Raw genomic sequence first — 13144 nt, 5'->3', positions numbered from 1 at the left:
TGCAAATTCAAGGGGCAAATTCTTGATGCTCTGAGTAATTAAAAACCAATGTGGTGTCAAACCATCAGAGGCTTCACACCCTTCCATCCTGCCTTGATACATCCCAACCTGCAGCTGATGAAGGAACAAGGAGTTATGGGAGGGTCTTCCTGGGGGTTGCATCATGACACACAGGTTGCTTGTCTCACTGTTCCCCAGGTTTGGGTCCCACCACCCCAGGGCCACCTGCTTGCTGGCTGCCACTGCCCTGGTTTTCCACTGCTTTGCCCTCAGCGCTGGTACTTGGTCTGCTGCAATTCCCATCAAAATGGGATTACTGGGCATCAGTGTATGGAGCTGAGCTTTTCAGCATGAGGCCTGGCAGAAAGGATGTGAGCCTGTATGTGTGTGTGTATCCTTAGATAAAGAATGCACTTGGAAAATCACCCCCATCCAGACTGCTGGGAGCTACGTTTTTGCCACAAGGCCATTTCTTCCCAAAATGCTGGCACAGTGGGGAATGTGCTGCTGCACTGTTCTCTCACTGCTCCTTCCCAGGATGCACACCTGAGCATTTTTGGGGCTTTCATAGTGAGCTCGCTTGCCAAAACACAGCTGGTTGCCACAAGGCATCCAGGTGATGCCAGCAGGGATGATGCAGCACTCCCGGCACCTTTGAGCTTTTCTCCAGCCTGGTGTAGTGATAACATCCTTTCACTCAAGTCAAGTCCTCATGGTACAACCCCATACAGACAGCCCAAGGTTAAGTTACGTGGTGTAGCTTATTTAGCTTGCTGGCTGTTAAAATCCTGAGGAAAACCACTGCTGAGAGCTGTGCTCCAGCTTCCAGTGCCCTTGGTGGTGTCTCAGGTTTCCAGAGGTGAGTGAAGGGGGCAGATACTGCTGTACCTACTGCTCAGGAGCAGCAATATTAAGTTGCACCACCCTGGGGACAAACAGTCCCCATCAGAGTGGATCCTCATGCCAGACACAGCTCTGTAGAAGCCTAGCAAGTCCTGAAGATGGGAGCGAGCAGGCAGGTACAGACTCCATGTTACCCCAAAGCAGGGCAAGAAGCCCCCAGCTTGCCATCTGCCCCTCAGAAAACCCCCCGATATAGCATCTGGCAGCACACACAAAGCACAGCCTGGGAGGAACAGAAAGCAAGATTCTTTATTGTACACAGTACAGAACGTAATGCGGATTTGCAGGAGATACATAGCCCTGCTTGAGTAAAGGTTATTTCAGTCAGTCCTCAGATTTAACCCCCTCTGCACTGAGCAAATGTTCCTAGCCATCCCCAAGGCACAGTGCCTGCAGTCACCGCTTCCTGACGGCACTGGGCACGCTGCACACTGTAGGGACAGCCAGCCAGCCTGCAAGGGTTAATCTTCATACTTCCCCCAAAAAAGAATGAATCAGTCCAAAAACAACCAACCAAAAAAAAAAAAAAAGAGGAAAGACACCCAACAAAATAAAACCCCCCCAAAAAAAAACAACTGGAAAAAAAAAAAAAAAAAAAAATCCAAACAAAGCTAACTAAGGATGAGAAAAAAAATTCCTATACAGCATTTACAACAAAAACATGTAGCCATTAGGGGTGGGGGGGAGGCAGGGGCATATATATGAGAGGTGGAGGAGTGTAGGGAGTTGTGGTGGGCAGGGGCCAAAGGGAAGAAGGGACTCCAGCCTGGCCCTGTTATGCACAGAGGGGAGCAGAGCCCCTGGGACAGGGATGTGAGCAGTGAAATGGAGTGGACCAGGTACTTCGGCAGGCAGCCTGGTGAGCCGCAGGGGCATCGGCACAGCAGCTGGGCTGCAGAAAATAGCTTTGCCTTAAAATACAAAATAATCTACAAAAATCAGTTAGAAATGTTTTCTTTTTCCCCCAAAAACCCACCCCCATATCTCCCCCCCAAAAAAGAAAGAAAAAAAAAAAAAGAGGGAGATAGCATCACAGCAGCCCCCCTCCTGTGAAATTAAACCCATCGCATACAGCCTGAGCTGGGGAGAAGTGATGGGGGATGTGGAAAGGAGTGGAGCAGGCTGACAAATTGTTAAATGGGAGAGTAATGCTTGCCGGGAACAAGGAGGGACGGGGAGGTTGTGTCTGGGAAGAAGGCAGAAGGCTCCTCCAGCTTGGGGTGGGACGCCGCACACATCAGCCCCGGGGGCACCGAGCCCCCCGACACCCCCTCGTCTGTGCAAATCAAAGCCCTTTCCAACACACAAGGCAGCTACGCGTATCGTGATCGATGCAAAGCAGATTGTCGTGACAATTCGCTACAGTCACACCGTCTAGACCAGTCCCACAGGCGCTGCTGAAGCCATCAGCCATCGCATGCTCGCGAGAAGCGTGGCCAGGGTCAGAGACTTGGTGCTTAGCTCCCAGCTCCCCAACACAGCCGTGGGACGCTCGGCGCCAGCCTCGGGCAGTCCTATGCACTAGCCCTTGGACAGTAAGGTTGCAAGCTCAGCGCTGACACACACTGGGCATTTTAGATTCCTCCAATTGCGCTTAAAGGTAAAGGCCAGTTTGTGTGCGCGCACGCGTTTTTTTGTTTTTTGTTTGTTTTTTTTTCCTTTTTTGTTTTGTTTTTTTTGTTGTGTTTCGTTTTTAAAAGAAATGGCAAAAAATACCCTTTACAAAACCTTTGCCCTTATTGGCCCGCAGCAGACGTGCGTGCTAGCGCTGGTCGCTCCGCCAGCCGGCCATCAGTAGGCAAAGCCCTCCGCGTAGGGCAGGCTGCCGCAGTGCTCCACCTCCAGCAGGTAGGCAGGGCTGTCCTCAAAGTGCGTCAGCGGCAGGGTGTCCTCCTCGCTCACGTGGCAGTCGGGCTCTGCTTTCAGGAAGGGACGCTGATTGTCGGGGTATGCCATGGAGAAGAGGGCATCGGGGTCACACACGAACTTGTAGACGTACCGCTCGCCGGCCACCTGCAAGCAGAGAGAGCGTGAGCTTGGGGAATGAGGAGCTCGACTGGAGTGACGGCAGGGTCACCCCATGGTGCTGTGTGCTGGGGTGACATTGAGGGTGCCCAAAACGGGTGCAGGGCTGCGTGCCTTCTGCATGATGCCCTTCTCATAGTAGTAGCGCAGGGAGCGGCTCAGCTTGTCATAGTTCATGGCCGGCCGGTTCTTCTGGATGCCCCAGCGCCGTGCTACCTGCAGGGGATGAAAAGCTGTGTTCAGGCACGGGTGCCTCAAACAAGCCAAACCACACAAGCACTCTGCCAGCCCCAGGGCACTGCTCACACCACCACAGTGTTCCCCCATCCCCTCCGTCCCTTCCAAATCTCATTGGATTGCTGCAGCGCAGCCCACACGGAGCTGAAGGCCTAATCGAAAGGCATCTGATGAGGGGAGCATGCCAAAATTTGCTTCCAAACCACAATTTCCATGCACAGTGTTGGAGATATTATGGGTAACAACCACAGCTGCTCTCACTTGCTTGGCTACTTCCTCCACGCCACCTGCACAGGAGGGAATGGCCTCGTACCCAACCCGTACCTCCTCGGGCTCGATCAGCTTGAACTCCATGCCACGGCCAGTCCAGGCGATGAAGTGCGCGTTGGCAGGGTCATCCAGGAGCGTGACGAGGAACTGCCAGAGCTGCAGCGACCCGCGCCGCTGGTAGGGAGGGCCCTCGCGGTACAGGGTGGGCTCCTGCTTCACCTTACCTGTGGTGAGATGGCCATTCAGCCACACAGGACCCAAGGGCAGCAGCAGACCTCAGGTCCAGCTCGTGCCCGCTCTGAGCCCAAGCGTGCCCCCCACCAGACCCTTGCTTACCCTCCAGTCTTTCTGGTACCACGCACGTGTCGTCGAAATACAATCGTGTGTCTTTTTCATATGAAAATCCTAAAGGGAACAACAGCCTGCTGTGAGCAGCCCCCTCCCCAGGTACCCATTCCTCTGCCATGGGCCTTGCTGAGACATGGCTCTGTCCTCCCCTCACCCCAGGATCCGGGATGGCCAAAGCCCTCTTAGCAGCTATTTCAGGTGGTTATCTCAGATTATACAGGGTGGCACATCATTCCCATGTCTGAAGGGAGAGGCTGGGAGCAGGGAGAGCCCCCGGTGTGGAGCAAAGCTGCCAGGGGAAGGAGGGAGGGGATAGGATAGGAAGGGCCATGCTAGCAGGCTCCATCCCACGCTTCTCACCATCATGGCTGCTGGGGAAGAGGCCCCCTCTCACGTATGAGGACTGGCAGTTAGGCACTTCTGAAAGGGAAACAGAGGCAGCCATAAGCCTGGTGCATCCTCATCCCCAAGCACAACCCCATGTACCTCCCCAGGCTGCCCTATTCCACCCGACGTGCTGCACAGCCCCACTCCCACCTCTAAGGAAAAGTGGTACAATTTACAGCACTGGAACTCACTCATACAACTGTGTGTAGTGCGGCTGAAACCGGCTTTTCACCATGTTATTTAGGCCACACATGATGGGAGGCAGCAATTGCCCATCACCAGCACCAGGCTTTTGGCCGCCTCCCTTCCCTCCTAGCCATCTGCTCGGCTGCACTGAACCAGCCACCCCCAGCCCAAGGCTGTGGTATTTTTAGGCCCTAAGGCGCTTAGAGGATTTTCCGTGATGCTCGTGGAGTCCGGCGCCAGCCACAAGGAGCTGCAGTGGGATGAACCCAGGCCCCAGTATGTCAGTATGTCCGTCCTGCTCCTCACCTACCTGAGTCGATGCAGTAGTCCCGGGGCTCCTGCTTGATGCCCATGGGGGACTGGAAGCCGTGCCCAGGGGGGCCGGGCAGGCTGGGGCCGGCATGCTCATAGAGCGGGTCGTGGTACTCCTGTTTGAATCCCTGAGCGGGGTGGGGGGCAGCGGGGCCAACAGGTTCTGACAGCTGCCGGTGGTAGACGGGGCGGCTGTCCCCAGGAACGCCGGGCTGTGGTGGGAAGGGGTGGCAGGGCTCAGACATCTGCCTCTGGAACCTGCAGAAAAAGGGACACGGTGTCACCAGGGGCAACCATGAGCTCAGCCAGTGCTACGTGTCCCCATTTGGGACACAGCGCATGGCCATCACCTGGGTTTGAACCTGTCAGGGTGCTTGGTCCCCCAGGCCAAGGGATGGAGATCCACCTTGCATAAGGCAAGAACCTATGGGATGTTGGGGTAAGCATGGGGAAAAAAAAAACAACAACAAAACCAATGCTGTAAGATAAAAATTGAGCCAGCTTAAAGCAGGTGAGGCAGTGCTGCTTGGGGCCCAGGGCCACTGCAACGGGGCAGGTGCTGACGCAAAGCCAAATCCCCTCTGCTGCGCCGCACAGCCAGTTGGCCACTAATCTGCCCAGGATTAAACCTTGAACTGGGTACGGACAGCACTATTTTGGGAGCGAGGGGCCGGTGCCCTCCCACGAGGCTCGGTGCTGCACGGGGTATGGGAGTGGGCTGAGGGGTGCTGCCGACCCCTGCACAGTGCAGCACCGTGAAAGGCGATCTCCGGGCGCCCGCTCCTTTCGGGGCCGCTGAGCGCTGCTCAGCTTTGTAACCAGATCCCTCCCAGCTGACGGGCTGGGATTACTCCATTTCCGACCCGCGTCCCCCTGCCCTTCCTGAGTGAAACCCAAGCCCCGTGCTGGTATGGCACTTCCAGATGGGTCGCAGCCAGTCCCCCGCATAGCTCCAAGGTCGCCCAGAACCGAGCTCTGTACCGGAGTTGGCTGCTGTGCCAGGAAGGGACGCAGCCTGACCTTCCCTGTGCGCTGCATCCATCCCTCCCATAGGGAGCACCATCCCCACGAGCCCAGAAGAGGTGCTGGGGTTCGCACTCATTGCAGCCCCAGCAAAAAGCAACAAGTGTCCCACCTATGTCCCCACCTCTGGAGGCCACCGAGCCTTACCTGTGCTCTGTGGGGTACTGGTTTTCGGACATCATCTTTGGCATGTGCACGGGCGGGTGGGGCGGCCGCGGCACGGCGAAGGTTTGCTGTCTCTGCTCCTGCAGCAGGTGTGGTGCCGGCGCCGTGCTGCGTAGTGGGGCAGCTGGGCCGCCATGGGCAGCTGCCTGCACCCCTGGGGCCGGCGGCGGTGGCAGGGATGAACCCGGCTGCGCGGGGGACACCGGCGTGGCGGGCGGTGTTAATGGCTTGAACCCGGCGGGGGGCTTCCTGTCGTAGGCACTGCAGTGAGGAGAGGGGATGGGGGCTGAGGGCAAGGCAACGCTAACGCGGTCAGACAGCTGTGGGCCCCAGGGAAAGCAGGGTGCGGAGGAGACTGACGCATGAGACAAGAGCCTGTGACATGGCCACCGCTACCACTGGCATCAGGAAACAGCCCTCGTGGTGTGACCACCTGCAAGGGGCTCCGACTAGCCAGACAGGGGACCCCAAACTCCTTCTAGCACCGGTGCTTTGACTGCTGACATGGAACGCTCCCCATCACCCAGCTTCCAAAGAGAGGATGTCAGAACGGGGCTCGCAGGGACGTACCAGCAGTTGTAGAGGCACTTGTCTCCATAGCTGGCACAGAGAGCCTGCTCGTGGCTGCAGGCCGACAGCTCTGAGGAAGGGCTGTGCAGCTCCCGCTTGATCTTGGCTGGAGGTGGGGCGTGCAGGACCACTGCAACAAGAAGGAGGAGGAGGAAGACATGGGCACCACTGACTTCCAGCCGTGACTCTGAGCTGCGTGGGAGCAGGCCATAGGCACAGACAGATCTGGGGAACAGCTGTGTGGGTGCTCCCTTTTGGAAACCAGGAGCTGATCCCCTCCACGGGAGCACCAGAGAAACACAACAGCACAAAAAGTCCTCAGCAAGGACTATAGGGACACCTGGGTATCACCTGCAGAGGGGAACTGCTCTCCTCTCATGATGCGTGGGGGCAGAGCACGGGCTGTGACAGGGATGTGGGTGATCCCTGTGTGCATGGACCAGCCCCTGCAAAGCAGCTATGAGCCCAGCTGTGCCGCCCTTTGCCACACACGGACCTTTCCCTGAGCATATCCAGACTCACATCTATGGAAGCCTCTACATGCTTGCCTGCACGCAGCCCCAAATTAGCCAGCCAGAAGTGGTGAGCAGCAACCAGCACCACGTGTCCTGTGCTCAGTGCCGGGACCACTGGGGATGGGAGCCATGACTGTACGAGTTCAAGGGGCAAACAGCCCATTAAACCCAAAGCCTTCCCAGCTCCAAGCCTGTTCACTATATATACATTTTAAACCGAGTAATATATGCTTAACCTCTTTAATTTCTAAAAGCGGGTGCTCTAGGAAAGGGAAAGCACGTCAGAGATCTTTACCTAAATCACGCCTGAGCGGGAGAGCCAACACTAATCGGAAGTGGAGTATTAGCTTCATGCAAAGTCTAAACACAGCCCAGCTACACCAGAGGGGAGCAAATAGCTCCAGGACAACTGTTCACAGCTTGCCAGGTAATTAGCTGCTCCCCTAATTTGTCAAACCCTTTAAAGAGCTGCTGACTCCCCCCTCACTCCCCCCCGGCCGTAGCCCAGCACAGCTGGTACCAAGGGCAAGAAAAACCCAAAGGAGCATTTGAAACACGAAGCCCGGGCTGAGCAAGCACAGCCCCTGCGCTGCCTGGAGCCTCCCCGGAGCCAGATCTGCTCCCCCTGTGCTCTCCTTGCGTGCATTTTGGGCCGGTGTGGAGGCTGCGACGCCGCAAGAAAGCAAAGGGGAAGGCACTTTGGAAGGGCTCCAGCTGCCGATCACGGGCATGTTTCTCTCTAACAGTCTCCGTGTTGTTCAAGCGGGTTGTTTTTCCGCCAGCCGCACAATGGGGTCTGGTTATTCATTGAAAAAAGTCTCTGAGCGGGCACCACCCTCCATTCACAAACAATTTGGAGCGCTCCATTCATGCGGTTGGAAGGGGGAAAAAAAAGAAAAGAAAAAGAAAGAAAAAAAGAAAAAGAAAGAAAAATTTCCCCAGAGCTTAGTGCTGCCATTCAAGAAAAGGGAAACGATACTTAAGATCATAACAGAGACCAGCTGTCCTCGCAAAGAAGCCTGGACTTTGTGCAACGTTTGAATTCCTTACACAAACAGCACGGGGCCGGGTGCGCTGCGCTCCCAGCTCGGCCTTTCCGCCAAGTTCATTCAAAGCAGAGCGATTGTGCAAGGTGGTGAGGCCGGAAAGCTCTTTGGCGAGAGTCAGGAGAAAGAAAAATAACCGCCAGCGGCTGCTGGGGGAAGCACCAAACCACGCTGCCTCTGGGGGCTGGGCAACCTGAGCACGGCCCTGCAGGGGCCACGTGGAGGGGGTAGGGGGAGCACCCACAATGGCCTTCGGTGGGCTGCGTTGGTCCCATAGGACAGGCAGAGCCCGGGGGGGGGGGAACAGCATCGCATCTCCAGCCAGGCCGGCCCCCAGATGCCACCTAATAGCTGACAGCTCCTGCAGGGAAAGGGACACCCCAAAACCTTTTGGGGCTTTGAATCCTGAGCCCCAATCTGGATGGCACGTGACAAGCCTGGAGGCTGCAGCTTCATGCCCCAAACACCGCTCCGACACAGGCACCAGCTGGGGACCTTGGCACCGCCGCGGCCGTCACCTGGGCACCAGCTCCCTGCCAGCCCCTCTGTCCCCCCGGCACAGGACGCACCCAAGGTCACACCAGGAGAGGAGCCAGAAATAGAAGCCGTGCTCCTGCTTTCCTTTGTTTAAGCGCTCCTTCCTCAGAAACAAACCTCCTGCCTTCATTTGGGTGTCTAAAAAAAAAAGCCAAAAAAAAAAAAAAAGCCTGCTCATCGCCTTTGCTGCGAACCATCCATGTGGGGGAACACGATTCCCCAGGGAACAACACTCCTCCCTACCAAAAAAAGGACCCTACACGTTCCCACCCCCAGCGCTCGCTGTCCCCAGCACAGTCCTATCACCCTGCGCCTATGTAAACAACTGCCCCAGATAAAGTGCTGGGCACATGCCCTCCTCCCCAGGGCCAGGCAGGAGGACAGGAGACACGTGCCATGTGTTGGCCAACACCTGTCTGCGAGCTGCCAAACCCAACTTCTGCCATGACATTGTGACCCACGAGAGTTTTATCAGCCGTGCTGCAGGCAGCTTGCAAACCACCAGGGCTCTCGGCAAGGTGGGAACGATGCGTGTCACCGACACTCAGTGCAGTGCACAGGGACACTGGGATCGAGCTGGGTGCCACCCATCCCATCATGCCCCCTCAGCAGCTGCCATCGCTGGAAACTCTGGGGTCAAACACCCCAGCCAGCGAGGAGACCTTTGCTTCATCTCCCCAGGAAGGTTATTACGGCAGGAAGTCACGCAGGAACATCACCCTTCAGGTGACAAAATTGTTTTGACCCCAGTGACACCGGGCCGCACAGGCTGAGCCAGGCAGGAGCTCACTAAAAGCCTCGACCAAATGCTTTTTCCCCCCCTGCATCACCCAGAGAAGTTTGTCTCTCTTCTCCCTGAGCCGTTCAGGTTACAAGGAAGCCGGCGGCTGCCAAAAGGCTCTGGAAGCAGCTCTGCTCCGCAGCCAGCCTCCCACGCACGCTGCAGTTTGTGCCGCTCCAAGCGGGAGCTGCTGGGCTGAGCGCGGATGGCAGCAGCGGCTGCGGCTCTGCCTCGGGGCTCTGCCTTTTATCTCGGGGGAGAAAGGGGGAAAAAAGGCGCATCTGAAGCCCAGGCTGTCTGGAACAGTTTAATGGCAAGCTTCCCATTCAGAAGTAATCAAAGAGCAATAATTAACATGCATTTACTGTAGTATAAGATACTCTGATGCATGCTGTGACAAAGCTGGAATGAAAAATCTGTTCGACTGCAGGCTAAATTTGATTTCCTTCAAGTTCTCTAGCTGTCTGCCTGAGCTGCAAACCCAGCACCGGGCTGCTCCTCGCGTTCTCCAGGTAACAACTCAAAGCCCCCATCCCCATCTGAGAATTAATGCCAGAGCTCTCCGCACACGCACGGTGCACCATTAGCTGTGCAGCAGCCCCTGGCTCGGGCAGTGAACCACGGCTAAGAAACAACTCTCTCTCTATTATGCAATTCAAGAGGGACTGCATTTTCACTGGCCTCCTTTTAAACACGCTCGCTTGCCAGAGATTAATGCTGCTTAAAGCAGCTCAAGTTTCACCGCTTGGGTCGGCTCTCGCCAGCAGCACGAGGCCAGGACTGGAAAAAGCTGCAGGAGTGCAGAGATTGTGGCTAACCGACAAGCCCAGCACGAGCTCTCACTTCCACTTGAAAAGGAAAAGCAGCATTTTGGAGCAAATTGACGCCACTACGAAGGGGAGCCCAGGGCTCAGGCAGAGACCCTTCCCACCGTTTGGCCCAGATTTACCCATTTATGAGACACAGGACACTGAGCCCCAGCTGCACAGACCCACACGTGCTCCCTCTCCAAAGCCCGAGGGTCTCGAGGCCTCAGGGGTTTGGTGCTGGTCTCTTTCCCAGGGAAGGGGTCCTACACTGTTGCATGCAGTGCCCCAAACGCTTCCACCCCACAGAGCAAACGCCGGGATGGTTACTTACGGTTATCAGACTGGAAATCTGGGACAAACTGTTCATCGTCGGGGACCTGAGCTGAAGAAAAAAAAAGAAGAAAAAAAGAGTATTTTTATAGCATTTTCAGCTCTCAAAAAAATGCACATGATGAGATTTCACATGGCAAAAAGCAGAGATCAGGACTTGCCTTCAGCTAGCCAGGCCTCCTGCAGCTGGCTGAGATCCTGGAAGAGCTCTGGAACACAGCGAGAGGTTTATGCATCCACAGAACACTGACCAAACATGCTGCTATTTGCAGGCTGACCCCAAGGGGAGCGGACCCACAGGGGCCTGCAGTGCTGCCTACCTTCCGAGTCGTGGGCCAGGTCGGTCTCCAAAAACTTCCTTTTCCTCTCGGAGCCCAACCGGCCTCGGCCCTCCTCGGCACAGGATTTCTGCAACAGCCACGGTGTGAGGGTGGCAGCCCCCAAAAAGATGGGGGAGCCCAAGAAGTGCCTCAAAGACGAGGGGTGAGGCATGCCCCAAAGTGGACTAACAGAAAGTGCCTGCCCCGAAGGGGGTGTCCACAATGGGGACAAAAGGGAGGGGCAGCCCAAAGGGACCCAAGAGGAGGCAGGTGTCCTCAAAGGATCACAAGCAGGTGTTTCAAGGACTCGAGGAGGCTTTAGGCAGACTTACCCCAGGGCCCATGAAGGGGACCTGCTGGTCGTAGAAGCCATCCATGGTGCAGGGAGGCGAGCAGTGCCCCCGGCACGCTCAGCATCGACGGCGGCCCGGGAGGGGGCTCCCGCCTGGGCTCCGGCAAGATGCGAGGCTGCGGGGCGAGAGGCAACGGCAGGATCAGAATCGGGTCCCTTCAGGGCTGGCTGGGTGCCGGTGCGGGACCCGCAGCGAGTCGCGGCCCCCCGGGCCGTGATGCCACCGAATTTCTATAGAAACAGCCGTGACATCACGCGGGGAGGAAGCGGCCCCGTCCCCGCCGCTCTCCCGCTCCCCTCCGTCCGTGCCGCTGCTCAGCGCCGCGGGGCCGCAGCCGGGCCCGTTCCCACGCCGCCCCGCGCGCCCCATTCATAAACTCCTCCCCCCCCTCCTCCTCCTCATTCACTCCCTCCCCCTCCCGCGCGCGCGCCCTCGCTCGCGCGCGCCCCCCGCCATTCACACCGCGCGGCCCGCGCCATTCATAAGCACCGCCCCCGCCCCGGGCCGCGCCACACCGAGCCGCATCGAGCCGCCAGACCCCGCGCGGACGGCGGAGCACCGCGGGCTCACCCGCTGCAGGCCGGGAGCGGGGCCGGGCGTGCCGGGACGGCGCAGCTCCGAGCCGGGCACCGCGCTGCCGCTCTGCGCCGGCCCGCAGCTCCCGAGCCAGCAGCCCCCGCCACGCCACGCCCAGCGCCGCTTGTTTACCCTCGGCGCCGCCCAATGGGGAGCCGGCAGCCGGCCGCCAGCGCCTGCCGATTGGTCGAGGCGCCGCCCGAGGGCCCGCCCCCCCGCGCCGCTCCGCGGGGCACCATTGAGAACGGCGGGGTGGGAGGGGGGAAGGCAGCCAATGGGCGCCGACCGATTTGCATGGCTCCGCCGAGAGCGTTTTTCATTCATAAAAAAATAGAAGGGAAAGAGGCCGGCGGGTGGGGCGGGGGCAGTGCAGGATTTAAAGTGGCCGCGGCCCTCCGCAGGAGGGGGTTGGGTAGGAAGCTCAAGGGCAGCTAAGGGGGGTGCTGGGCCAGCCTGGGAGCTTCATGAGGAACGTACAGCGTCCTGCAGAGCGCTCACTGCAGAGCCAGGCAGGAGGGTGAGGGGGCCTTCGGGCTTCATGCAGTTGCGGTGCACATGGGTGGTATTGGTGGGGTCTTCGGGCTCCTTCCTCTTCGGGACCCCGAGTTGAGCTAGCCCAAGCGGCCGCTATGTTGTTTGACCCCTGCGCGCCTCGTAGCCCTCAAAGGGCTCTTTAGAGGAGGCTGTGGGAAGAGATTCCCATCTGCATAGGAATTTGAATGGTGGGAAGGGGTTGCTGCAGGTTTCCCAAGTGGCTGTGGGGGGATGGTGATAGCGGGGGCTGGAAGGCAGAGTAGAAGTGTGAGGGGATGGAACGGGGCACAGGGAGGAGGAGGAGGCTTGCAGGTGGGCTGGAATCATACCCCTGGACAGACCCTCAGGGCCCCCCAGCAGGACCTGCAGCACAGCCCATATAGGATTGCAGGTGGCTCAGAGGACCAGGAATTAGCTCAGGACATAGCCACAGGGACATGAACTTCCCAGCACCTGGCATGGCTCTGCTACTTGCCTCAGTTTCCCTGTTTATAGAAGTAAGCAGCGAATATGACACTCTGCTACCATGGTTCAGGATCCACAAACCTCACAGTTGTAGGGCCCAGGAAATCCCTGATGGAGTAGGTTAAAAGAGAGTGCTCAGCAAGTAGTGTTTTGCACAGCTTGGGATCCAGGGAGGGTGCCTTGGAGACTTGCAATCTGGAGGCTGTAGGCTTGCAGGTGGCCTTACAGAAGTGTGCCACTAATTTTTCAGGAGGTGTTGTACCAGTGCAGAGTGCTGCAGGGCTATCAGCATCCCCAGGGCTGACGCTGGTCTCTGTGAGCAGTTTGGCTCCCATGTTGCACAGCAGGGCAGTTGCCATCACGCCTCATTCACAAGCTGCTGGGACACGTGAGGTGGGCACAGGGTGTCCTTACCACTGGGGATGCTCCTGGGGGGCTCTGCAGGAGCTGGC

The 13144-nt window shown here is 57.7% G+C and overlaps 1 protein-coding gene across 1 annotated transcript; it reads right to left on the bottom strand.

Annotated features, from left to right (window-relative positions):
- Positions 1–1902: 1902 nt before the first annotated feature.
- On the bottom strand, positions 1903–11227 carry ETV5 (ETS variant transcription factor 5). The gene is made up of 12 exons (XM_042820696.1): positions 11097–11227; positions 10765–10852; positions 10606–10653; positions 10446–10496; positions 6427–6556; positions 5839–6117; positions 4667–4926; positions 4144–4203; positions 3772–3840; positions 3490–3659; positions 3043–3144; positions 1903–2916 (listed from the first exon to the last, which is right to left on the bottom strand). The coding sequence occupies exons 1-12, from the start codon at positions 11139–11141 to the stop codon at positions 2695–2697; spliced, it is 1524 nt and encodes a 507-aa protein (XP_042676630.1). The 5' UTR covers positions 11142–11227; the 3' UTR covers positions 1903–2694.
- Between the last annotated feature and the right edge of the window lie 1917 nt (positions 11228–13144).

Source organism: Centrocercus urophasianus, unplaced genomic scaffold (assembly GCF_019232065.1).
Source record: "Centrocercus urophasianus isolate 14NV4802_14NV808 unplaced genomic scaffold, USGS_Curo_1.0 seq_19, whole genome shotgun sequence".
Classification (NCBI taxonomy): Eukaryota; Metazoa; Chordata; class Aves; order Galliformes; family Phasianidae; genus Centrocercus; species Centrocercus urophasianus.
The sequence above is the reverse complement of the archived record's forward strand: the minus strand, read 5'-3'. Positions and strand labels throughout refer to the sequence as shown.

What these genes read in the sequence shown, in the direction of transcription:
- ETV5 (XM_042820696.1), bottom strand. Translation starts at nt 11,141, where the DNA reads ATGGATGGCTTCTACGACCAGCAGGTCCCCTTCATGGGCCCTGGG. An exon ending in GGAGGCCTGGCTAGCTGAAG is followed by an intron (nt 10,497 to 10,605) that starts GCAAGTCCTGAT and finishes TTTTTTCTTCAG; the next exon opens with CTCAGGTCCCCGACGATGAA. An exon ending in GGTACCAGAAAGACTGGAGG is followed by an intron (nt 3,660 to 3,771) that starts GTAAGCAAGGGT and finishes ATCTCACCACAG; the next exon opens with GTAAGGTGAAGCAGGAGCCC.